Source organism: Mobula birostris, chromosome 24 (assembly GCF_030028105.1).
Source record: "Mobula birostris isolate sMobBir1 chromosome 24, sMobBir1.hap1, whole genome shotgun sequence".
Classification (NCBI taxonomy): Eukaryota; Metazoa; Chordata; class Chondrichthyes; order Myliobatiformes; family Myliobatidae; genus Mobula; species Mobula birostris.
Genome location: NC_092393.1, coordinates 19,290,850 through 19,318,056, shown reverse-complemented (window position 1 = coordinate 19,318,056; position 27,207 = coordinate 19,290,850). Strand labels below are relative to the sequence as shown.

General features: G+C 43.2%; 1 protein-coding gene across 2 annotated transcripts in view; it reads left to right on the top strand.

Moving 5' to 3' along the window:
• Window positions 1-24,424, top strand: part of LOC140187042 (protein SCO1 homolog, mitochondrial-like) — a 34,123-nt gene extending 9,699 nt beyond the window's left edge. For both annotated transcript variants that reach the window (XM_072241929.1, XM_072241930.1), the window contains exons 2-7: window positions 659-784; window positions 1,600-1,690; window positions 6,783-6,980; window positions 12,768-12,860; window positions 14,082-14,197; window positions 24,197-24,424. In XM_072241929.1, the coding sequence (XP_072098030.1) occupies window positions 659-784; window positions 1,600-1,690; window positions 6,783-6,980; window positions 12,768-12,860; window positions 14,082-14,197; window positions 24,197-24,328 (756 nt within the window). In that variant the 3' untranslated portion in view covers window positions 24,329-24,424. The remainder of the gene's footprint in view (window positions 1-658; window positions 785-1,599; window positions 1,691-6,782; window positions 6,981-12,767; window positions 12,861-14,081; window positions 14,198-24,196) is intronic.
• Window positions 24,425-27,207: the final 2,783 nt, after the last annotated feature.

Below are 27,207 nucleotides of genomic sequence, written 5' to 3'. Positions count from 1 at the left end.
CAGGTCAGATGAGGTGTCCCAAACCCAGGTACCTGGCAGGCAGTACAGCCTTTGAGACTCTCATTCCTTGCAACTGAAAGTTGTATCAATTCCCCTGGCTATACTGTTCCCAATTACGACTACATTCATCTTGTCTCACCCCCCCCCCCCCCGAATGGCTTCTTGAAATGGGATACCATGGTTTGGTTGCTCATGCTCCCTGATGCCCCCACTCCCATCTGCACAGGGAACAAAAATCTCAGATCTGTTGGACAAGGATTTGTGCCAAAGGCAGGCAGGTGGGACTAGTTTAGATCGGAATATTGGTCAGCAGCAACCAGTTGGGCCAAAGACCCCATTTCTGTGTTATATGACTCTTAACTGCTTCAAGGCTTGACCACAGAAATAGTGACTCCAAAACCTAACGCTGCATAATCAGAGGTGCTGTCTTTCTTGTTAGATTTAAACTGAAGTCTTCCTGGTAAAATGAAAGGGGAAATTTTCAAAACATTCTTTAAAGAATTATTTATGGTGTCAAGAACAGTTTTAATCCTTTAAAATTATCAAGACTTTGTCAGTCTCTCATCACATTAGCTATCTGGATTTGAATGAACAGCAGGTACGACAATAATTTACTGTGCTTACTAATTCAAAGTTTATTCTTTTTGTGTTGGAACAGTTAAGGGATGAGCTTTGCCCAACTTGGGCAATATCGTTGCCCAAATACACCAGTTTCCACTACTTCAGTACAATGCCTCCACCACCAACGGGAGCAAAAAGAAACCCTAGGACCAAGAAGGATGGGGTAAATAATTCAGTGTTAATGAGTAAAGTAGAAAATGTTGTTATAGTTGTAGCAACATAGGAGGAGGAGGAGGAGGAGGCTGTGTCAAGTATTTGAAAGGAACAGTTTCACTCTATTTATACAGTATATTAAGACTGATTACCAAATATTATTGAGAAAAAGATCATTAACAGTTTCCTACTTTACTATTCAATAATTGTGTGGTCACCTAATATCAAAACATAATGGTTCTAACTAAGCCTATGTTCCAGTGTGTGGTATTGTATCACATTTATTTAGACCATAAGATAGGATCAGAATTAAGCTATTTGGCCCATCCAGTCTGCTCTATTTCATCAGGGCTGATCCAATTTTCCTCTCTGCTCCAATCTCCTCCCTTTTCCCCATTACCCTTCATGCCCTGACCAGTCAAGAATCTATCAACCTCTGCCTTAAATATATTTATAAGACTTGGCCTCCACAGCTGCCTGCGGCAAAGAACTCACTGCTCACAAATTCACCACTCTCAGACTAAAGAAATTCCTCCTCATCTCTGTTTTGAAAGAATTGCCCCTCTATTCTGAGGCTGTGTCCTCTGGTCTTAGACTCTCCCACCATAGGAAACATCCTCTCCACTTCTACTCTATCAAAGCCTTTCACCATTCGATGGGTTTCAATGTGGTCACCCCTCGTTCTTCTGAATTCCAGTGAACACAGGCCCAGAGCCATTAAATGCTCTCATTTTCACCTGCTTCACGGAAATAATTTTAAAACTGTCTTGTTTATAATTTGTTCAATGTCTTTGTTCCTGAGACATTTTTTTTTCTCCTTAGTAGCCTGTCACATGGAAATCTTTAGCAGTCACTGTTGCTGTAGGAGGAGCACTGCTGGTCGTCATGAAATACATGAAGAAAGAAAAAGAAGAAAGTAAGCATTCTTATACTACTTTGGAACTGGAAATGGTACATTAGAGTACTTCCAAAATGGTGAGAGAAAAGAAACAGTGGATGTTGAAAGAGACTTGATGTGTATGTGCAAAGGAGGGGAGGAGAAGACGCAGTGCGCGCGGCCGCTCCGAAATGATATCGGCATTTGTTAAGTAGGTACTGTGCACAATCCTGATTTGATGGAGACGGACGTGAGAAGCACGGAGGAACATCTAGAGAAACTTCTGAAGTGCCTGCTTTGCTGCCGCTGCTACTGTGCGATCGAGAGTCTCCGGAGGGGAAGGCTCCAAATCCCCGGCTTTGTCAATTGCCTGTTGCCGGGGCCGGGGTTGAAACGCTTGGCAGAGATGGTGCTTGGTGTCAGAGGGCTGGTTGGAGGCTCGAAGTTTTCGGACGGACTGGAGTTGGCTGTGGTCGGGTGCTTCCAGGGTGCTCCATCGGCAAGTTTGTGGCGCTGGAGGTTCATGACAGGAAGAGAGGGCTTCTACCATCTGCGTGAGATGATGGGACTCGAGAGACTTTGAGACTTTTTTTTTTACTGTGCCCATGGTCTGTTCTTTATCAAATTATGGTATTGCTTTGCACTGTTGTAACTATATGTTATAATTATGTGCTTTTTGTCAGTTTTTTTTAGTCTTGGTTTGTCTTGTGTTTCTGTGATATCACACTAGAGGAACATTGTATCATTTATTAATGCATGCATTTCTAAATGACAATAAAAGAGGACAGCGTGGCCTCATAATCTAATCTAATTATCATTAGCCAGATACAAAGTTCAAGGTAAATTGTCAACATGTACCACCCTGAGATTCATTGTCAATATATCAACATGTACTATCTTCAGATTCATTTTCTTGCAGAACAAATAAATTCAATAGAATTAATGAAAGACTGACAAAAAGCCAATGTGCAAAAGAAGACAAACTATGCAAATACAACCCACCCCCACAAATAATAATAAATATATAAATAATGAATAGTATTGAGAACCTGTTGTTGTGTCCTTGAAAGTGGGTCCATTCTTTGTGGAACTAGTGCAGTGTTGAGGTGAGTGAAGTTATCCACGCTGGTTCAGGAGCCTGATGGTTGAAGGGTAATAACTGTTCCTAAACCTGACGGATGGGACCTAAGGCTCCTGTACCTCCTTACCAGTGGCAGCAGTGAGAAGAGAGCACGATGGCCTGGATGGTGGGGGTCCTTGACGATGGATACTGGTTTCTTGTTGTGGCAGTGTTCCTTGTAGCTGTGCTCAACGGTGGGATATGCTTTCCCTGTGTTGGAGTGGGCTTTATCTCTTACATTTTGTAGGTTTTCCGTTTCTGGGCTTTGGTATTTCCATACCAGGTCATGATACATTCTGGGGAGAAGCTGACAGCGATGCAGGTGGATGTTTCCCTGGTGTCATGGATTCTTGATTACCTGACTGGCAGACCACAGTACGTGTGCTTGTAATACCGTGTGTCTGACAGAGTGATCAGCAGCACTGGGACTCCACAGGGGACTGTCTTGTCTCCCTTTCTCTTTACCATTTACACCTCGGACTTCAACTACTGCACAGAGTCTTGTCATCTTCAGAAGCTTTCTGATGACTCTGCCATAGTTGGTTGCATCAGCAAGGGAGATGAGGCTGAGTGCAGGGCTACAGTAGGAAACTTTGTCGTATGATGTGAGCAGAATTATCTGCAGCTTAATGTGAAAAAGACTAAGGAGCTGATGGTAGACCTGAGGAGAGCTAAGGTACCAGTGACCCCTGTTTCCATCCAGAGGGTCAGTGTGGACATGGTGGAGGATTACAAATACCTGGGGATACGAATTGACAATAAACTGGACTGGTCAAAGAACACTGAGGCTGTCTACAAGAAGGGTCAGAGCCGTCTCTATTTCCTGAGGAGACTGAGGTCCTTTAATATCTGCCGGACGATGCTGAGGATGTTCTACGAGTCTGTGGTGGCCAGTGCTATCATGTTTGCTGTTGTGTGCTGGGGCAGCAGGCTGAGGGTAGCAGACACCAACAGAATCAACAAGGTCATTCGTAAGGCCAGTGATGTTGTGGGGATGGAACTGGACTCTCACGGTCGTGTCTGAAAAGAGGGTGCTGTCCAAGCTGCATGCCATCTTGGACAATGTCTCCCATCCACTACATAATGTACTGGTTGGGCACAGGAGTACATTCAGCCAGAGACTCATTCCACCGAGATGCAATACAGAGCGTCATAGGAGGTCATTCCTGCCTGTGGCCATCAAACTTTACAACTCCTCCTTTGGAGGGTCAGACATCCTGAGCCAATAGGCTGGTCCTGGACTTATTTCATAATTTCCTGGCATAATTTACATATTACTATTTAACTATTTATGGTTCTATTACTGTTTATTATTTATGGTGCAACTGTAATGAAAAGCAATTTCCCCCGGGATCAATAAAGTATGACTATGATACGACCAGTCAGGATATGCTCCACTGTGCATTTAGTGAAGGTAGTCAAAGTTTTAGATGGCAGGCCGAAGTTGCGCAACCTTTGAGGCTTTGATGTACTTTCGATGTAATGGCACTTACATGCGGTTCCTAAATATGATAACACCAAAGAATTTAAAGTTACTGACTCTTCTGATCCCCTGATGAGGACTGACTCACGGACCTCTGGTTTCCTCACCCTGAAGTCAATAACCAACTCTTGTTTTGCTGATGTTAAGTGAGAGGTTGTTGTTGTGGCATCATTGAACCAATCTTTCAATCTCCCTCCCAAATGCCAATTCATCACCACCTTTGATTTCACCAACGGCGATGGTGTCGTCAGCAAACTTGAACGCGGATTAGCCTCACAGTGATAAGAGTGAAGTTAGCAGAGCAGGGGGCTAAGCACACAGCTTTGTGGTACACCTGTGCCGATGGTGATTGTGGAAGAGATGTTGTTGTTAATCCCTACAGAGTAGGGTCTGCAAGTGAGGAAATTGAAGATGCAGTCACAAATCAGATTCAGTCAGGAGAATGTAATACTAAGTTTGTTAAGGGAACCAATTAGCCTAGGTTGTTTATTTCTGAGCACTATACCTGAAGCAGGAGTGTGGTGGTCTTGGGAGTGGAGCAAAGGATTTAGCAGAATGACACTTGGATGCTAAAGGTTAACTTGTGTGGGGATTACATGTGCAGGGTTCTATTCCTGGAAATTCAAGTTAAAGAGAATTTAGTTGTAGTTTCCAACTGATGGAGAATGACTATATTTCTAGTGGCTGCACCTCTGGAAACCTAACATTGTAATTTCGACACAAACTGTATACCCGCCTCTTCATGAAAAATGTATGGACAAAGGGAACTCTATTACAAATGGGAATTGATGTCAGTTCAGTTGTGAAGTTTATGTTATATTAAACAAAGTGATTAAATTATTTGAAGCAAAGGATGGACTTGGAGTTGAATGCCATATCTGCCGTGATCCTATCAGACATAAGTAGTGCATACGGAGATGTACTCTTGAACTCAAAAAGAAGAAAAGAGATTCTTTTGACAATATGTTTTTGATTGCAGTGCTGCTGTACTGATGTTAAACATCTGGGCTTGACTCCTTTAAGCAATCTGAGTCCCCTGCCTTGTACAAGTTGTGATAATGAGATCCTGAGAATCTACCTGATATCGCTGATAATATACTCATTTCTGATGAAGAAGGGAGCAAGAGTGATACAAAGGTGTGGCTGCAGTCAGCAGGAGTTGCCATTCTAGCAACTTGGGAGATCTAAGTGCAGTTTTTTTTAAAACTTGTGTTATTTGCTCCTGAAGATGTTTGAGGATGTAAATAAATAATGTTTAATAAATGGTGAGGAGAGTGGTTGCAATATGATGTAAAATCACATTCAGTCAGAACACTAAGGCTACGTCCATACTACGCTGGATAATTTTGAAAACGCCAGTTTCGAGTAAAAACAACAGGCGTCCACACTAAGCGTTTTTCAAAATATCTCTGTGCACATTAGAACGGATATTTGGGTGAATCTCCTCCTACTGGGCATGTGCAGAACACACAGAAAACAAGCGAAGAGGAAACGGTATACTTGGTGCGCGTTTGTCCAGTTACAGAGTAGAAAAACTTAAAAGGAATTGCTCTTGGTCTTGTGCAGGAGGACTTAAAACTGAGAGAAAACAAATACTGGAGCGTATGGAGGCAACCGACAGGGAGTTCACAGACAGTATGACCCAGCTGACGACGAACATTGAAAAACTGACTAACTCTGTTGCATTAATAAAGCACCTTGTTAAATGTATAAAACATGTCTGCATCAGTGTTATCTTGTATTTCCATACAATGTTACATTAGGCTGTTACACATCTATTGTCAGAGAAGTACTTGCATAAATAGGTAAACCACCTTCATACAAGCAAGGACAGAAAACAGGGCAAAGTGAGTGTACTTATTTATTCAGTAAGCTATGGGTCAAAGTATTTGGTGAGTACATTTCTAATTCTTCTAGCTTCAGTCCCATTGCTGTCTGTTCTGAAATTGTTAGGTTCTGCGAAGTGCAGAATCAAATATCACTGTGATGATTGTATGCTCTAGTATCAATTATTTGGCGACAATAAAGTAATAATAATAAGAAGAAGAAAACAATGAAATGCCGCACTGCCACCATCTGTTTCGGCACGTCATGACAGCATTTTTAAAAATCTCCGGTTTCCCCGTCCACACTGCAACAGGTATTAGGCGTTTTCAGATTTATTCACTCTGGAGACCGTTTCTGAAAATCTCCATTTTTGGGGGGATGAAGACGCCATTTTAGTGTGGACAGAGGGTCAAAACAAAGAGAAAGCTTCGTTTTCAAAATTATCCAGTGTAGTGTGGACGTAGCCTAAAATAAGATGGAGGAGTAGACGAGTTGGTCCCTTAACCATGCTCGTCCTTGAGTGCAATCACAGTCTCCATACTCCTTAATGTTAGTGTTGTTTCATTTGCTATTACGCTAATTGTTTAAATTTATTTAAAAGTAATTGCTTTGAGCCCTGTAATGAAAGTATACAAACTTAACTAATTGAGTCTGTGAGATAATGTAATAATGTGTTAATCTTTCTTCAATTGACTGTTAAGAGATTGAGAAGGAGCGAACTCGTAGCATTGGAAAAGCAGCACTTGGAGGACCCTTTTCACTGGTTGATCACAAAGGGCAACCCAAGACAGACAAAGACTACCTTGGACAGTGGGTATTGATATACTTTGGATTTACGCACTGTCCAGACATTTGTCCTGAAGAGCTAGAGAAGATGGTTGCTGTCATGGATGAAATAGGTAAAAATTTCCGCCTATCAAAATGATTTAAAATGTACATCGGCAGTCTGAAAAGACACTACAGTTCCAAGTGATTTTATTTTATGAGCTGCAAATTAGAGATGATCATATTCCCAGATAAATGAATTTGTAATTCCATTGCCTGTGCTAGAGCACAGGGCATAGAGTATGGGAGTTGGAATGTTGCAGTTCTATAAGATGTTGGTGAGGCTGTACTTGGAGTATTGTGTATAGTTTTTGTTAAGATTGTGGTACTGGGAAGCTGGGTGGCCATGAATAACACACACGAGAGACAAGAGGGGTGAGGAACAAATGTACTGTTATTTATTTTCACTTGTAAATCATCTACTCAGAGTGCCCTCTCACATTATGTTCAGTACATAACACGGAGGCTTGACGGCAAGCTGTAAAGGTCAAAATATATGTGAATGCATAACATATCCCTCCTTCCCCCCATTATTTTAATGATTTCTCCCCCTTCCCATACACAGACCAGCTGCTGGACTATTAATCTTCAAATTCAACCAACAAGAAAAAAACATTCTTTTTTCTAAACTACAGAAAGAGAGTCAACTGTTCCTATTGCCAGACATAACCCTGGGGATTATTCTGCCCCATGGGCTAAGGGTTAGTCACTAAACTAGAGATTCAGCCTGTCCAGAGGCTGCCTGTTCCTCTGAGGGTACCAATGACCTGGGGGTGATCCCAAAATTACTTTATCTGTTGGTGGTGCATGTATAGATCTTGGCTTGGGTACTGCATTGTCTATAGGGGGCACTTCAGAAAGCACAGATGATGGGGAAAGCACTGGCTCTGTCATTTGATCTTAACGAAGCTTCTGCAGTCGTTGTCTCAGAATCCTATCCCATTTCTACAACTGGATCTGAATTGGCCAGTTCGTGTTGGTGTTCATTAGTTTTCGAAGTGGACAGCAGCTGATCAGCACGCCTTCTCCAGGTGTTGTGGTGACTGGTTTGCCCTGTGTATGTCACAGGACCAGCTTATGCCACCACCATCACAGGTATCACTTTACTTCAGAAATGTAGATCTGGGCAAGTACTCTCTCCTGCTGTGAAACCTCTGTACTGCAGTTTGGCACATCTCTGTGCTTGGGTTTTCTGTTCATTTCGCACAAACTGTTTTATATTTGGGGGTCTAAGCAAGTCAAGCCTGATGCAAAGCTGTCATTTACAAGGTGTTGAGGAAGCACAAAACAGTTCAAGATGGAATGGACCGTAGCTCCACAATGCATTTTTCAGAAGTGGTGTTCATGATGGCAACCTGGAGCCATTTGCTGTGTGTGCCTACTACAACCAGGAACATGTGGCCTTCCACAGGTCCTGTAAAATCTACATGAATCCTCTGCCGTGGTTCTTCAGGCATTTCCCATGGATGCAGAGGAACAAGTTGGCTAAAAACTTGGGCAAGCTTTGGCTTTCTCTTCAATGGTTACATCCAGTCCCGACCAGCAGAATTAGCTGCATGCGATTTCTTTCATGTGCACCACGCCACAGCGCCTGCATTTAGCTCATCAAGCACTTGCTTTCTTAATGGTGGAGGAATGACAACACGGTAGCCCCATAGTGAGCTCCTTCTACTGAGCCTGGTAAAGTTTCACATCGATGGTGGCTCTCCTTTCCATTCATAACTTACCATATCCACCACAGGGTCAGTAAGCGAGCGTGTGCTTCTGGACTTGTGCCGCTGTAGTTATTTCCTTGAAGTGAAAGATCTCTTTCAGCGATGGCTGTGGAGCTGAACAGCTAAGGGGGGTTTGGACAGTCTGTCAGCGTTCGGATGGTGCTCGGACCTCCTGTGCTTTATATCGTACTGATACGCAAATAGTAACTGAGCTCAATACTGTATACAGCTAGCAGTCAAAAATTGACATCAATAGGCGATGATTTATCGGTAGTGTAAATCATCGCCCAAAGAGTATGAAATTTCTTAACTCCAAAGACAATTGTGAGTGCTTCCTGCTCAGTCTAGGCATAGTGGCTTTCTGCCTCGCTTAATGTCCTTGATGCAAAAGCGACTGAACACTCTTCACCCAACTGCATGATATGTAAGGTAACTGCCCTCACGCCATAGGGTGATGTGTCGCAGGGCAACTGTATGGGCAATGATGGGTGGAAGTGTGTGAGTGCTTCAGGCTGAGATAAAGCTGTTCTGGCCTTTTACAGTAATCTGTCCACTGCCAGTGTATTGCTTAATTTAAAAGCTCATGAAGTGGTAGATTAGGAACAAACTTTGCGTAGTATGTTAGTAAACCTAAGAATGATCTCAATTGACTTACATTCTTTGGTGATGGAGCCTCCACAGTTGCCTTCACCTTTGATGGTGCCTTGTGAAGCCCTAAGCTGTCGATCACATAGACCAAGTATTCAACCGAAGGTTGAAAGAACTCACACTTGTCCTTCTGTTCCCATTGCCCATATTCCTTGTGTCTTTGTTGTGTAGCATCCAAGTTTTATAGGTGTTCATGCTCATTTTTCCCAGTAATGTGTAAGTCAGATCTGCAAGTATGCTTGACACAAGTCAACCTTGCTAAATGTCTGTCCTCTGACCAATCCTGCAAAAAAGTTATCAGTGAGGATAAGAACCAAATTAACGGTTAACTTGAATTCTCCACAATGCCTTAACGACTCCCTAAAGTTGCCCATTTACTTCCACACACTGGTTCCAATACCTTACTGTGGACTAATTTTTCCAATTCAACCTCTCCCTATAGCTTGAGGGCAGATGGAGCAGGTCTTGCCTTCAAGCATTTGGGTGTTGACGGGTTTAACCACCAGTTTAGCAGTGATTCTATTCATACTACCCAGTTCTCCATTAAATACTTCTGTGTCTTTCTTCAATATCTCTTGTAGACGAGTGCTCCCAACAATCAAGTGCATTTTATGCCAGTTGAGTTTCAGCTGCTCCAACCACAAGTGGCCCAGAGGCACTGGATAACTACCTGTAACAATGTAGAGTGGAAGTTTCTTTCTCTGTTCGTTGATCTCCACTGTGACATGTAGTATTCCCCTCACTAAAATAACCTCACCAGTGAAAGTCTTAAAAAAGCCAGTCTCGTTCCTTCTGGGGTGAGATGCTGCAATTTCTCCTTGTAAGCTGTCTCCAACCCCAGTGATACTACAGCACCCCTGTCCATCCACATCCTCACTGTGGCACCATCCAACCGCGGAGCCACCCAATAGCCGCGGGGGCACATTAGCAATATTTAAAAGTCATTTGGATATGTATATGTATGAGAGGGCAATACGACTGGCTCGCTGGGCAATAAAGTCAGTAAGAAGGAATTGGTCTGAAGGGTTGTTTCCGTGCTGCCTGACTGTCATACTTTCCGTAATGGAAAGCCCTGAGTAGCTGAGATTGAACTAAAGCAGATCATTTGTAGTCAACTATTCTGTAAACTCTGCATTTCATTGGTGAATTTGTCAGGAGCAGGTATCATAGTTTATTTATTGAGTTTGGTCTCCTCATTTTTTTAAAAATAGACTTTTTCTAGTTAATTGGTTTTGTTTGCTGTTGGTCTGGGCATACAGCCACCACATCTGACTCATTGGCTGCCAGTGTGTAATTAAAAACTAGGATATGGTAAATAACCAACTTCAAAATGTTACAGTTGATTTACATTGTTGCACTGCGGATCTATAAATAGCTGCCATGAATTTATTCAAGCTACAGGACATATCTGGTTTACAAGGGATTATGTTCCTAAAGAAATTCTCATTAAATGAAGCATCAGATTAAATAAAACCTTTTGTTGTAGCAGAGATATAATAAGTGAATCAAGTATATTTTTAAAAGAAAGCTGGGCACGCTCAGCAGGAAAACACTTAGCATTTGTGGAAAGCAAAATGGTAATGTTCCTGATCAAAGAACTGACTGAAGAGGCACTGATGAACTTTACTGGGGTTGAGAGAGGCCGTGTGTGTAGGTAAACTTTTAGGAGCCAACTTCCCAATTTAATTGGGTAGTGGAGTGAGAAGTGTCTGCTTAAACCACATTATTGCTGCTGCCTGGAAAAATACAGCAACCGAGGAAAGTTGTGGGGTGGGGAAGGGATGCTTTTCTTGCCCAGCTATATAAAGAGTAAAAGAGAGTTAAGAGTGGACTTCATACCTCTGGGAATTGACACTGGAGAGGAAACAAAGGAATGGTGGATGAACGTAATAAGTATTTTGTGTCAGTCTTCACTGTGGGGAAAATGCCAGCAGCATGCCAGAAATTTGAGAGCGTCAGGGGACAGAAGTCAATGTAGTCACTATTACTAAGGGGGGGGGAGGAGGAATTTGCTTGAGAAGCTGAAAGGTTTGAAGGTAAATAAATCACCAACCAGATGGACTACACCCTAGCATTCTGAAAGAGGTTGCTGAAGAGACTGTGGAGGCATTAATAGTGATCTTTCAAGAATCAATAAATTCAACAGTAATTCTGGAGGACTGGGAGATCTTAGATGTCACTCTCCCCTTTAAGAAGGGAGAGAACCAGAAGATAGGCCAGTTAGCCTGGTTGGGAAGATGTTGCAGTTCATTATTAAGGATGAGATTTTGGGGTAGTTGGATGTGTATGTTGAAGTCACCATGATTCCTTAAGGGGAAATCTTGCCTGACAAATCGGTTAGAAATCTTTGAGGAAATAACAGGCAGGATAGACAAAGGAGAGTCAGTAGATGTTGTTAGGTGGATTTTTAGAAGGCCTTTGACAAGGTGCTGCTCACAATTCTGCTAAATGAGTGAGAGCCCATGGAATTTCAGGAAAGATAATGGCATGGACAGAATATTGGCTGAACGGCAGAAGGCAAAGAGTGGGAATAAAGGAGGCCTTTTCTGGTTGGCTGCTGATGACTGTTCTGCAGGGGCTGGTGTTTTATACTGCTTTATATGGGCTGAAGCTTTATAGAGGGTCAGACTACATTTGGAGAATTGTGAGCAATTTTAGAGCCCATATCTAGGAAAGGAAGAGATGGCATTGGAGAAGGTCCAGAGGAGGTTTACTAGAATGATAATGGGAATGAATGATGGGTCTGGACCTGTACTCACTGGAGTTGCCAAAAATGGGGATGGGGGTATCTCATTTACTGAATATTGAAAGGCCTGGATAGAGAGGGCATGGAAAGGATCTTTCCAGTCATGGGAGAGGCTAGGACTAGAGGGCATCAGAATAGAAGGATATCCCTTTAGAACAGAGATGAGGAGAAATTGCTTTAGCCAGAGGCTAGTGTGGAATTATTGCCACAAATGGCTATAGAAGACAAGTCATAGGGCATATTGAAAGCAAAGGTTGATGCATTCTTGACTAGTAAGGACTTTAAAGGTTATAGGGAGAAGGCAGGAGAATGGGGTTGAAAGGGGAAAATAAATCAGCCATGATTGAATGCTGGAACAAACTCGATGGACCAAATAGCCTAATTTTGTTCCTACGTATTAAGATCTTTTCGAGCAACTAATAGCACTCCTTTTAGACCATGAGAAACCATCACTCTCTGCAACATCACTCAAATTTCTGCTCTATCAGATCCCTCTCCCATCCAGTGGTGTCAAGGTGTTCTGCAGTTTCCACTCCTCCCCACAAGCCTGATTCTGATACCTATTCCCGTTTATAGCTTACAGGGCTAGAAGTTCACTGATAAATATGTGATGATCCTGTCAGGCCAAAGCCTCCAAAGCACAAGCACTTTTCCAAACCTAGCTTCCCAGTATTGCCTCTCATCCCTTTCTTAATCCAGTTATAGGCATGTCAGTTGCAGCAATTTTACCTCTTCTGTGTTTTATTTTACAGACAGGATCCCATCTTTACCAAATCTGACCCCTCTTTTGATCACAATTGATCCAGAGCGAGATAATGTCGAGGCCATGGCAAGATATGTCCAAGGTAAATTGGTTAGATATTTTTTTGAAGAAATTAAAATCCTGGGATTAGATAACAGACAAGCTAGTCATTAATGTTTTTGGTATCAACTCTCTTTACAGCTGTTCCATTTTTTGATCCTTGGCAAAATTTTTCTTTGTATCATTTCTTTTGAAAATCAGTTGAGATCTGAAGAAATAAAACAGGCATGCAGTTAGGTGAAAAATTTTTTAAAAACTACAGAATCTCTCCAAAATGGTAGAAATACTCAACAGATCAGGCACTATCTGGCAAGACAACCAGTTAAGTGTTTCAAGACCAAGACCCTTTGGAAGAGAGAAGAATCAAGTTAGCTTTCAGTAGTTGAGAAGGTTGTGGTTGAATTGAATGGAAGAATAGGAATACCCCTGATAGGGTGAGACCATATAAGTTAAAGAAGTTATGTATCTTTCTTTGCTTCTAACGTCCATATTAATTCATTTGTTCTCACTCTATCAAACATATTCTGTGTTGCTTAAAGTTAATTGGTATTCTAAATAACTTCTAAGTGATAAACTTTAATTATTCTGTCCAGTGTTTAAGAGTGAAGGGAAGAGGGATTGTTGCATTAGTGACCCATGTGATAGCTACACACATCAAAGTTGCTGGTGAACGCAGCAGGCTAGGCAGCATCTGTAGGAAGAGGTGCAGTCGACGTTTCAGGCCGAGACCCTTCGTCAGGACCATGTGATAGCTTTCTCTTCTGTTGAGGTTTCATGGAAATGTTGTGTTACTGTGCAGGAAGATGTCATGTAAAGCGGTAAAAACCACTATTGTGTTCCAATAGTAACCATACTCTGAGCTTGCTACTTTTAAAGTTTCTGTGTTTTCTTTCAACTGAATACCAAGGATGTGAAAAACAAACAATCACATTTGCCTCTTATAAAAGGAAATTATTGATGAATAAAAGAGTATCTCTTCTCTGAATATCTTCCGGGTGCAAATTATTAGTACTCTTAAATACAAATGCTAGTTTTCCAGTTTCACATTTCTAACATTTTCTGCTCAAAATTTGAGATGAGAAACTACTCCATTCTTGATTAGTTTCTTAACATGTGTGAATTTGTAAAAGTAAAACACTTTAATCATCCTGTGGATAGGAAAAGCGTTGTCTATGTGCAAGTTCTTTGTTTCAACATACTAGCTTTTGTTTTTAAAAGAGTGAATGTTGTAAGTGATTAAAATAAGTGTTTGATTATTCTCCAGAGTTTTCTCCAAAGTTAATTGGTCTGACAGGCTCCCAAGAGCAAATAAGCCAGGTGTCGAAGGCCTACAGAGTCTACTATAGCCAAGGGCCCAAAGATGATGACAATGATTACATTGTAAGTAAATTTTTTTTGTATTGGCAATTGGTTGTTTTGTTTTACAAAAAGTAGGGAAATCACTAGCTTGTACATTACATGCTCCAAGGGCCCAGTTCCTGTCACTTGCTAGGAAATAGACACCAATAGCAACAGGATATGATTGGAGAAAGGCAAGTCTTGCCTCCAGTCGCTGGTCTCTACAGCGTTCTTCCTAATCCTTGTGTGCTTCTGCTGGATGTCATCACAAGACACTCCTTTCAAGAAGTCGAGTCTGTCGTGATAATCCTCAAAGTGCCTGCAGCTGGCTCAACAAAAGTGGTGAAGGACCAGACATGACAAGAGCTCATCTCACAGAATGGGGTGTGTTTCTGGTTTGCATGGACTCTCCCTGCTGGCTGGATCACTTTTGTACTACAACCTGATAGGCCTGAAGCAAGGAGGCTTGTTTGCCTGCAGGTTCAGCAACCCCTCACTATTTTCCCCCCACTGCTTTTGCAAACTATTTGAAAAGCAAACTGCTTTTGATTACTTAATAGAAAAGTATTGTTTTTTTGTTGTTTGTCAGCTGGAGTCCATTTTTATTAAAATTTTCCTGTGTCCCCAATGAATGGTTGTTAAAATACAAAATTGAAGCATGGCAACAGGAAAGGGAGAGGCCTCTGGGTAATGGGTATCCTGGATACGGGTGAGGTCACAAGGCAGTTTCCTTGCTCTGTTATTCTTGTGTGTCTGCTTTCCTACAACGCATCCAACAAGAGCTTTTACGGTAATTTTTGAGATAACGTAATTCATACTGCTGTCCAAATAATTATAAATTATTTTCTTCATTGTGGTGATAATATACATTTATTTACTCAATATAAACTGTCCATTATCTTACTCAGCGGGGTCTGGGCCTTGTTGGGAATACCTCCATTTATTTCCTATTTTTACTTGCCCTTTGGAGGGTAGTAAGCAACCTGCTTAAACTTCTCCAGTCCTATAGTATTGATCGATTAGCTTCAGGATTTTGACCCAGTCACGATGAAGGAGCAGTGATATACTTCCAAGTCAGGATTGCGTGCGAGTTGGAGGGGAGCCTGGAGATGATGGTGTTCTCTGCTGTCAGTGTCCTTGATGTTAGAGGTCTTGAGTTTAGGGTGTGGTACTGGAAGACCCTGGCTGGGTAACTGCAGTGCATTTTGTGAATTTTTATGCTACAGAAAGTGGAGAAATAAATTGTAAAAGTACTGAATGATCAAGTGATCCTGCTTTGTCCTGGATGGTGTCGAGCACCTTGGCTGCTGTTCTTGGCAGTGCTCATCCAGACAAGCGGAGAGTATTCCAGGACTGTCTTGCCTTGTGGTTTTAGGAAGTGAATTGCTTGCTGCAAGAACAGGCCCTTCAGCCCATCATGTCTGGGCTGACCATAACTCAATTTAAACTAACTGTACTGGTATGCCTGTATTCTGTGTCTCCTGTCTAAGTGCTAGCTTGTTGAGATAAGGTATTTATGCAGTTTGTCTAGTTGAATTTTGGATCACTGATGATCCCAGAATCTTAATCTGTGGACACAGTGATCCTAATGTGATGATAACACAGTGCCAGTTATCGTTGTTTTGGAGACTTATACAAACATAGAAAACCTACAGCACAATACAGGCCCTTCGGCCCACAAAGCTGAGCCGAACATGTCCTTACCTGAGAAATTACCTCGGGTTACCCATAGCCCTCTATTTTTCTGAGCTCCATGTACCTGTCCAGGAGTCTCTTAAAAGACCCTGTCGTATCCACCTCCACCACCGTCGCCGGCAGTCCATTCCATGCACTCACCACTCTCTGCGTTAAAAAAACAACAAACAAACTTACCCCCTGTCATCTCCTCAGTACCTACTTCCAAGCATCTTAAAACTGTGGCCTCTTGTGCTAACCATTTCAGCCCTGGAAAAAAGCCTCTGATTATCCACATAATCAATCCCTATAATCATCTTGTACACCTCTATCAGGTCACCTCTCATCCTCTGTCACTCCAAGAAGAAAAGGCCAAGTTCACGCAACCTATTCTTATAAGGCACGCTCCCCAATCCAGCCAACATCCTCGTAAATCTCCTCTGCATCCTTTCTATGGTTTCCACATCACTCCTGTAGTGAGGTGTCCAGAACTGAGCACAGTACTCCAAGTCAGGTCTCACCAGGGTCCTATATAGCTGCAACATTACCTCTCGGCTCCTAAACCCAATCCCATGATTGATGAAGGCCAATGCACCGTATGCCTTCTTAACCACAGAGTCAACCTGCGCAGCTGCTGTAAGAGTCCTATGGATTCGGACCTCAAGATCCCTTTGATCCTCCACACTGCCAAGAGTCTTACCATTAATACTATATTCTGCCATCATATTTGACCTACCAAAATGGACCACCTCACAATTATCTGGGTTGAACTCCATCTACCACTTTTTAGTCCGGTTTTGCATCTATCAATATCCTACTGTAACCTCTGACAGCCCTCTACACTATCCACAACACTCCCAACTTTTGTGTCATCAGCAAATTTACTAACCCATCCCTCCACTTCCTCATCCAGGTCATTTAAAAAAATCGCAACGAGTAAGGGCCCAAGAACAGATCCCTGAGGCACACCACTGGTCACCAACCTCCATGCAGAATAAGACCCGTTACAACCACTCTTTGTGTTCTGTGGACAAGCCAGTTCTGGATCCACAAAGCAATGTCCCCTTGGATCCCATGCCTCTTACTTTCTCAATAAGCCTTGCATGGGGTACCTTGTCAAGTGCCGTGATGAAATCCATATACACTACATCTACCGCTCTACCTTCATCAATGTGTTTAGTCACATCTTCAAGAAATTCAATCAGGCTCGTAAGGCAGAACCTGCCTTTGACAAAGCCATGCTGACTATTCCTAATCATATTATTCCTCTCCAAATGTTCATAAATCCTGCCTCTCAGAATCTTCTCCATCAACTTACCAACCACTGAATTAAGACTCACTGGTCTATAATTTCCTGGGCTATCTCTACTCCCTTTCGTGAATAAGGGAACAATATCCTCAACCCTCCAATCCTCCGGATCCTCTCCCGTCCCCATTGATGATGCAAAGATCATTGCCAGAGGCTCAGCAATCCCCTCCCTCACCTCCCACAGTAGCCTGGGGTACATCTCGTTCTGTCCCGGTGACTTATCCAGCTTGATGCTTTCCAAAAGCTCCAGTACATCCTCTTCCTTAATATCTACATGCTCAAGCTTTTCAGTCCGCTGTAGTCTTCCCTACAATTGCCAAGATCCCTTTCCATAGTGAATACTGAAGCAAAGTATTCATTAAGTACCTCTGCTATCTCCTCTGGTTCCATACACACTTTTCCACTATCACACTTGATTGGTCCTATTCTCTCATGTCTTATCCTCTTGCTCTTCACGTACTTGTAGAATGCCTTGGGGTTATCCTGTCTGCCAAGGTCTTCTCATGGCCCCACCTGGCTCTCCTAATTTCATTCTTAAGGTCCTTCCTGGTAGCCTTATAATCTTCTAGATCTCTATCATTATGTAGTTTTTTGAACCTTTTGTAAGCTCTTCTTCTTGACTAGGTTTACAACAGCCTCTGTACACCACGGTTCCTGTACCCTACCATCCTTTCCCTGTCTCATTGGAACATACCTATGCAGAACTCCACGCACTGACCCCTGAATATTTGCCATATTTCTTCCGTACGTTTCCCTGAGAACATCTGTTTCCATTTTATGCCTTCAAATTCCTGCCTCGTATTTCCCCTTACTCCAATTAAACGCTTTCCTAACTTATCTGATCCTATCCCTCTCCAAAGCTATGGTAAAGGAGATCACTATCTCCAAAATGCTCTCCCGCTGAGAGATCTGACATCTGACCGGGTTCATTTCCCAACAACAGATCAAGTACAGCCTCTCCAAAATATGTAGGCTTATCTACATATTGTGTCAAGAAACTTTTGACAACACCTCTTGCCCACCTCACCCCTTCCACATACAGTACTCAGTTATTTTGTACCAAGAACTGCATGCAATAAGTATAGATTTGTTTTGTATTCTTGAATTGGAGCCGAGCACTATTCCCTTCGATCCCAGATGGTTAGGGTTTTGTAACTACAACAGATCAATTTAGAATTAACTTATATGCAGGATGTGGAAGCTTTAGAGAGGGTGCAGAGGATTTACCAGGATGCTGCCTGGATTAGATGGCATGTCCTATGATGTTAGGTTGGGTGAGCTGGGCTTTTTTCTTTGGAGAGAAGGAGGATGGGAGGTGTAGATACATTAGAGACATTTAAGAAGCTCTTGGACACATGAATGAAAGAGAAATGGAAGGCTATATGAGAGGGAGTGGTTAGATCTTGGGAGTAGGTTAAAGGGTCGGCACAACATTGTGGGATGAGGGGTCTTTACTGTTCTAATTTATAGCATTAAGTGTTTTTAGGAGGCTGAGATCACTTTGGAATGTGATTCATCAGGCAGTGTTTGAATTCCCTGTAGAATATGTTTGAAGACCTCTACCTTAAATGTGACACATATCCTGGGAAGGTGCAGGCCAATGAGGGAGCAATATGCATGTTTTAAAACACAGTTACGTGTGTTAGAGATCAATTCATGCTACAGGATTTACCTTAGGTCTTCATGGTTTACAGTTCCTCAATAAATAGTGCATTTAACCACCAGGGGAATGGTTGATATGTAGATTGTTTTAACAGTACATCCTATTCCTACCTCCAAATGATGATTCTTCAGACTGTTACGTACCCCGTAACTGGGTTGACAAACCAGCAGAAATGGACCAATTAGTTGGAGTCTGGATTACTGGAACTAAGAAAGTTTTATTAAAGAAATAAGTAACACAGTACTCTAATCGTAAGGATATAAATGCAACGGGTTAGCAATGATAAGACCATAAGACAAAGGAGCAGAAGTAGGCCATTTGGCCCATTGAGTCTGCTCCACCATTTTATCATGAGCTGATCCATTTTCTCCTATTTAGTCCCACCCCTCTGCCTTCTCACCATAACCTTTGATGCCCTGGCTACTCAGATACCTATCAATCTCTGCCTTAAATACACCCAATGACTTGGCCTCCACTGCTGCCCGTGGCAACAAATTCCATAGATTCACCACCCTCTGACTAAAAAAATTTCTTCGCATTTCTGTTCTGAAAGGGCGCCCTTCAATCCTTAAGTCATGATAAAACACACATGTACACAGAACTAGGATAATAGGAATCAATCAAGCTCTATCGCAGTCTAGGGGTAAAATGATCAGTCTCAAGTGACGCAGAGTTCAGTTCAGCTGAGTACAGTTCGCAGTAATCGCTGTTCTGCAGTTGGAGAGAGAGAGAGCGAATGATGATATGCAAATCGAATTCAGACAGACCTTGATGTTCCTCCGCAGTTAGCTTTCGGGCGAACCCTTTTTATTGTCTTCTGAGGTCACCGACTGTGACCCCTCCGTTCCGGATACGATCGTTCTTCCGCGGTGAACCCGGCACCCAGGCAAGGTCGGACACACACACCAGGTTCCTGCCGATTGTACCTTTTCACCCTGTGCATCTATAGTCGGTCCCACGATCAGCCCTCCAAAACTCCCACCAACTTGTGGGGGCACACTGCACTTCCAGGGTCTCGTTATCTCGTGATCTCGTGGTGTCTGTCTTGCCTTAGCGAACCTGTTCCTTTTATCCCCCTGCTGGGGTATCGCCTGTCCATCAAACTTCAAACAGTTCAGGTTCAAAGCAACTGGTCTGTCAATACTCGGAACTGTGTCTCTTTTCGTTAATCTCTCTCGTCTCTCATTAACATGTCTGAATGCTGCTCCATTGTCTCACTTATCTCTCTCATTAGCATCAATCTTCTGATAACTTGGTCTTTCGTCACACCCCTATCCTTCAAAGGATTTTTACCGGGGTAAAAATTATAGGCATGAATACATTATTAGATACACACTAATATACAGGGTCATCAGCTATTTGGCTAATACAGAGAACTTTAAGTTGTCAACACCTTGACAGACAGTCAGTAATCACCTTTCTGTTCCTTCTATATGTGTTATTTTAATAATCCTCTAAGACCAGACTCCAATTTAGCAAACTTCATAGTGGCCAAAAACACTAATGAGTTGTGATCAGTGTAACTTCTCAGAGGTTTCCGTCCCGGACAAAGATAACAAGGGTCGTCCCACACCAACTTAGCATTCTTTGGCAAGAGCTTAGTAAGAGGGAGGGTAATATCCGCAAAGTTTTTTTTTTGCAAAACTTCCGATAGTACCCCACCATCTCCAAGAACCTTCTCAGGGCTCCCTTGTCTGTCGGGGTGGGGACTTCAGAGATAGCCCGCACCTTAGCCTGCATCGGTGCCAGCTGCCCCTGTCTTCCCACAAATCCCAGATGTGATCTTTCCATGGCTGAATTCACTTTTTGCGAGGTTTACTGTCAGGCTGTCTTCAAACAGCTTTTTAAACAGCTCCTCCCATGTGTCACTCCTGACCACTACATCTCCAATATACGCTTCTGCATTCTTCAGCCCTTTTGTCACTGAATTAATCGTCCTATAGGGGTGTTGCTCACTAGGCTGACCTGATGTGACAACAACACCATGTCCCGGCTCTTTGCGTCGCCTCGGGACATCCGGACATACGTGTGCGTGCAGTTTAATTGGCTTTATCGGCATCTCGCTTTGTTCGGGGATTAAGTGAGAGAACTCATCAGCAAAGTTGGCCAACACAATAGAGTTCTCCCATCTGGTCGGCACCATACTTAGCTTTTCAAAATGGGTCTTCCCCTTATCAGGTGGCACCCTAGCCTCATTAATTTTCATGATAACACCGACTAGGTCTGCTTTCTGATCGTGGCAAGCTGTTAGCATATCAATAGCCTGTAATTGTGTTAGCTCACATCTACAATAGTCAATGGCATCCTTCCTCCTGTGAGGCCAGTAAAACTCTTTCATGATTCTATCGACTGTCTTCTTCACCCCAAAATGTCCACCGGAAGGTAACTTGTGGGCCAGGTTAAGAATCTGATCCCCAAAAATTTTTGGCACCACCCCCCGTTCCTCATCTGCAGGCACGGTACTTAGTCTCCATTTCCTCCTTAGTACTCCCTCCTCCACATAATAGCCCATTGGCCCCCTTTTTAATTCTGCTTCAGAGAGAGCTGTCTCCATCAAAACCATCAGCTCCTTGTCTCGCTCCTGTGCCTGTACAAATTCCTTCCTTGCTGATGGTAAGTCTACCTTAATTTCCGTTTCACTACACTGCTTCTCACTTTCTAACCCCTTCTGATACAAGGCTGGTAAAAACGTCTCAGCCAAATCCATATTCACTTCGGCAACCTTTCTGGACACAAGCCGAGTCACTGCACAAATGGGATAAACCTGTGAGTCCATGGGCGGGGCCTCAATGCTGGCAGGCTGGCTTGTCACTCTTACTGCTGGGTACACTTCTCCGCCGGCGAGGTCATTACCGAGTAAGACCTCCATGTCTTCCATCGGTAGTTCGGGCCTCACCCTGATTGTGACCAGTCCGGAGACCAAGTCGCTTTTTAGGTGTATCTGGTGCAAAGGTACTGCTTCAGTCCCTTTCCCAGTGCCTTTTATCACCTTGACCTCCCCAGTCTGGGTCTCTGAACTAAAGTCTAACATACTCTTTAATATCAATGACTGACAAGCTCCAGTGTCTCTCCAGATCCGTACTGGAACTGGGCTTAACCCCTCCTTCACCGACACCAATCCGGCCGAGATAAACCTCTCGCTCCCTTCCTGAACTTTATCAGACCTCTTCTTCCCTAGCGGTTTGTTTACCAGCTCAATACAGCCAGTCGGAACCGTCGTTTTCCCTTTCCCCGCCTCCTTCTTTGGGGCAAAGCACCTGGATGCAAAGTGTCCGACCTTCCCACAATTATAGCATATGACCCCAGGAGACTTCCTACCAAACTGCTCCCGGGCTACCTTATCCTTCTCACTAGTCCCCGGCTTACTTTCTGACTTTTCTGGCGGACTCTCTCCGCCGTCCTGACTACCCTTCTGGTAGCCTTTACTCGGGGCAAACTTCGTTTTATGTGTCAACGCGTACTCATCCACTAACTTAGCAGTTGCGGCTAAGGTGTCTGCCTCTTTCTCATCTAGGTAGGGTCTCATACTGTCAGGGACACAACCTTTAAACTGCTCAATCAGGATTAGCTGTAGCAGTCTGTCATAATCCCCATTGACCCCTTTTGAGGCGCACCAACGCTCACAATACATCTGCATCTCACGGGCAAACTCTAAATACGTGCGGTCCCACTGCTTCCTCACGTTCCGGAACCTTTCCGGTATGCCTCCGGGACCAACTCATAAATCCTGAGTATGGCCTCTTTCACCACATCATACCTCTGGGCATCTTCTGCAGACAAGGCCGAGTAAGCTTGTTTGGCTTTTCCTTTAAGTACACTCTGAAGCAAAACAGCCCACTTATCCCTTGGCCAGTCCTGACTTGCAGCAACTTTTTCAAAATGGAGAAAGTACCGATCAACATCGGTCTCGTCAAATGGGGGAACCAGCCTAACCTCCTGGGTCGCCCTGAACCCTCCACCTTGGTTCGGCATGGGCCCCTGCGCTGCCGTCATCTTTAACTTCTCCAGCTCAAATTCCCTTTCCCTCTGTTTCTCTCTCGCTTCTCGTTCCAACTGCCTGTCCCGGAACTCGTGCTCGAGTCTCAGTTTTTCAATCTGCAGCTGTACTGCGTCTCCACCAGGTTTTCCAATAGATACCACCTGCAGCTCCCCTTGGGGAAACACACCTTTAGATACATAATGCTCTATGATAGCTCTGTGCATCTCCACTCTCCTCATTGTCGACTTCCCTTTGAAAAGATTCAACCGTTTGGCCACAGCTGACAATTCCGCTTTCCTGGCATCCTCTAATGCCTCCAAGGTCGGCGCCTTTAGAAATTCCTCAATCTCAATTTCTGCTGTTTGCCTTTTCTTTCTTTCGGGAATATTAACCCAATCAATTTACCCCGTCCCAAATTTAGCGTTCGAAATCGCGGACGAGAACCCCACTTATGTTACGTACCCCGTAACTGGGTTGCAAACAAGCAGAAATGGACCACTCAGTTGGAGTCTGGATTACTGGAACTAAGAAAGTTTTATTAAAGAAACAAGTAACACAGTACTCTAATAGTAAGGATATAAATGCAACAGGTTAGCAATGATAAAACACACATGTACACAGAACTAGGATAATAGGAATCAATCAAGCTCTATCGCAGTCTAGGGGTAAAATGATCAGTCTCAAGTGACGCAGAGTTCAGTTCAGCTGAATACAGTTCGCAGTAATCGCTGTTGTGCTGTTGGAGAGAGAGAGAGCGAATGATAATATGCAAATCGAATTCAGACAGACCTTGATGTTCCTCTGCAGTTAGCTTTCGGGCGAGCCCTTTTTATTGTCTTCTGAGGTCACCGACTGTGACCCCTCTGTTCCGGATACGATCGTTCTTCCGCTGTGAACCCAGCACCCAGGCAAGGGCGGACACACACACCAGGTTCCTGCCGATTGTACCTTTTCACCCTGTGCATCTATGGTCGGTCCCGCGACCAGACCTCCAAAACTCTCACCAACTTGTGGGGGCACACCGCACTTCCAGGGTCTCGTGATCTCGTGGTGTCTGTCTTGCCTTAGCGAACCTGTTCCTTTTATCCTCCTGCTGGGGTATCGCCTGTCCATCAAACTTCAAACAGTTCAGGTTCAAAGCAACCGGTCTGACAATACTCGGAACTGTGTCTCTTTTCGTTAATCTCTCTCGTCTCTCATTAACATGTCTGAATGCTGCTCCATTGTCTCACTTATCTCTCTCATTAGCATCAATCTTCTGATAACTCGGTCTTTCGTCACAAGACATTTTTGAAATGAGATTTTATACAAATTAGCAAGATCATCATGTCTCTGTTTATTTGATTTTATTTAAGAAATAAGCTTAAATCTGCTTAAATCACTTTAATCTGTCATTCTATTGTCTATTTGTTTCAGGTTGACCATACAATAATCATGTATCTTATCAGCCCCAGTGGAGAATTTTTGAACTACTATGGTCAGAACAAGAAGAGTACTGAGATTTCTGCGTCTATAGCTTCACATATGAGAAAATTTAAAGCTCAGTAGTGCAAATATCTAGCTGCACTAATAACTGCTAAAACCTGGCTCTGCAATTTCTGTAAACATGTGCAGTATTTCAATTAAAAGAAATGATGCAAAGTTCTTTGGGCTGGAATGTAAGTTCATACATGTGCCTCCTGTTTATGGCAATTTAAATGTGGATCAAAGATAAAATTTGGATAACGATATAAGAATTATAAGAAGTCAATATCAGCAAAGAGAAGATACGATGCTTCGGGTATGTTTCCTTCATCAGGGCTCAAAGATTACAGTTCAGATGTCCCAAAGAATGTTTCACCAGTGTTACTACCCATATGAATGTTTATTTACTTACTGAGATACTGAGTGGAATGGGCATTTCCCGCCCTTCAAGCCAAACCATCCGACAATCCCCCAATTTAACCCTAGCCTTGTCACAGGACGATTTACAATGACCAATTAACCTAGCAGTGGACTGTCGGAGGGAACCCATGAGGTGACAGGGAAAACGTACAAACTCCTTATAGGCAGGGGCAGGAATTGAACCCGGGTCGCTGGTACTGTAGAGCATTGTGCTACTGTGCTGCCCCATATATCTCATTGAATTCATCTCTTTGCCCTCATTCGAGATATATTTTCCAAATGAACACTTAATTTGCTTTTAAAGGAAAGGATAGGCTTTGTTGTGATTATTGGTTCTGGCAGAGAATTCCTATTACTTGGATGAACTTGTGACCTCAACCAGCAGAATGAAGCTGCTTCTCTTTTTGTTTCCCTAAGGTATTACAAACATAAAAATGTTGTCGTGTCAGATTACTTCTTGTCTAGTCAAATGGTTTCAGTCTAAATACAAATCCTTACTTGACACCTCCACTTGTATCCAGATGATTTGAATACCTGCCACCGTAGCTACTCTTTTCTACCAATCAGCCATTTTTCTAAACGGGTAAGTTGAAAAACAGGGCTTCGATTATAATTCAGCTGTGTGCTTGAACCTACTTTGGAGTTTGAACCAGTAGCCTTCTGATTCTGCAGCACAGAAGAGACTGAGTTAAAGTGATGCATGATAACACTGAAACAGAAAACCTTCAGCACAATACAGGCCCTTCAGCCCACGAAGCTGTGCCGAACATGTCCTTACCTTAGAAATTACTTAAGGTTACACATAGCCCTCTATTTTTCTCAGCTCCATGTACCTGTCCAGGAGTCTCTTAAAAGACCCTATTATATCCGCCTCCACCACCGTCGCCAGCAGCCCATTTCACACACTCACCACTCTCTGCGTTTTTAAAAAAAATACTTAACCCTGACATCTCTGTAGGTACCTCCAAGCACCTTAAAACTGTGCCCTCTCATGCTAGCTATTTCAATCCTGGCAAAAAGCCCCTTGACTATCCACACGATCAATGTCTCTCATCATCTTCTACACCTCTTCCAGGTCACCTCTCATCCTCCAATGCTCCAAGGAAAAAAGGCCGAGTTCACTCAACGTATTCTTGTAAGGCATGCTACCCAATCCAGGCAACATCCTTGGAAGTCTCCTCTGCACCCTTTCTATGGTTTTCACATCCTTTCTATAGTGAGGTGACCAGAACTGAGCACAGTACTGCCAAGTGGGGTCCATTATAGCTGCAACATTACCTCGTGGCTTCTAAACTCAATCCCACGATTGATGAAGGCCAATGCACCGTCTGCTTTCTTAACCACAGAGACAACCTACGCAGCACCTTTGAGTGTCCTATGGACTTGGACCCTAAGATCCCTCTGAATCTCCACACTGCCAAGAGTCTTACCATTAATGCTATATTCTGCCATCATATTTGACCTACCACTTCACACTTATCTGGGTTAAACTCCATCTGCCACCTCTCAGCCCAGTTTTGCATCCTATCAATGTCCCTCTGTAACAGTCCTCCACACTATCCACAATACCCCGAACCTTTGTGTCATCAGCAAATTCACGAACCTGTCCCTCCACTTCCTCATCCAGGTCACTTATAAAAATCACGAGGCACACCACTAGTCACCGACCTCCATGCAAAATATGACCCGTCTACAACAACTCTTTGCCTTCTGTGGGCAAGCCAGTTCTGGATCCACAAAGCAATGTCCCTTTGGATCCCATGCCTCTTACTTTCTCAGTAAGCCTTGCAGGGGTACCTTATCAAATGCCTTATTCCTTGCTGAAATCGATATACACTATATCTACCGCTCTACTTCATCATCACCTTCATCAATGTGTTTATTCACATCCTCAAAAAATTCAATCAGGCTCTTAAGGCATGACCTGCCTTTCACAAAGCCATGCTGACTATTCCTAATCATATTATGTCTCTCCAAATGTTCATAAATCCTGCTTCTCAGGATCTTCTTCCTCAACTTACCAATCACGGAAGTAAGACTCACTGGTCTATAATTTCCTGGGCTATCTCTACTCCCTTTCTTGAATAATGGAACAACATCCACAACCCTCCAATCCTCCAGAACCTCTCCCATCCCCACTGATGATGCAAAGATCATTGCCAGAGGCTCAGCGATCTCCCACAGTAGCCTGGGGTACATCTCGTCCAGTCCCAGTGACTTATCCAACTTGATGCTTTCCAAAAGTTCCAGCAAATCCTCTTTCTTAGTATCTACATGCTCAAGCTTTTCAGTCTGCTGTAACTCATCCCTACAGTCGCCAAGATCTTTTTCTTTAGTGAATACTGAAGAAAAGTACTCATTAAGTACCTCCGCTATCTCCTCCTGTTCCATAAACACTTTTCCACTGTCACACTTGGTTGGTCCTATTCTCTCACGTCTTATCTTGCTCTTCACATACTCGTAGAAAGCTTCATGCTTTTCCTTAATGCTGTCTACCAAGACCTTCTCGTGGCTCCTTCTGTCTCTCCTAATTTCTTTCTTAA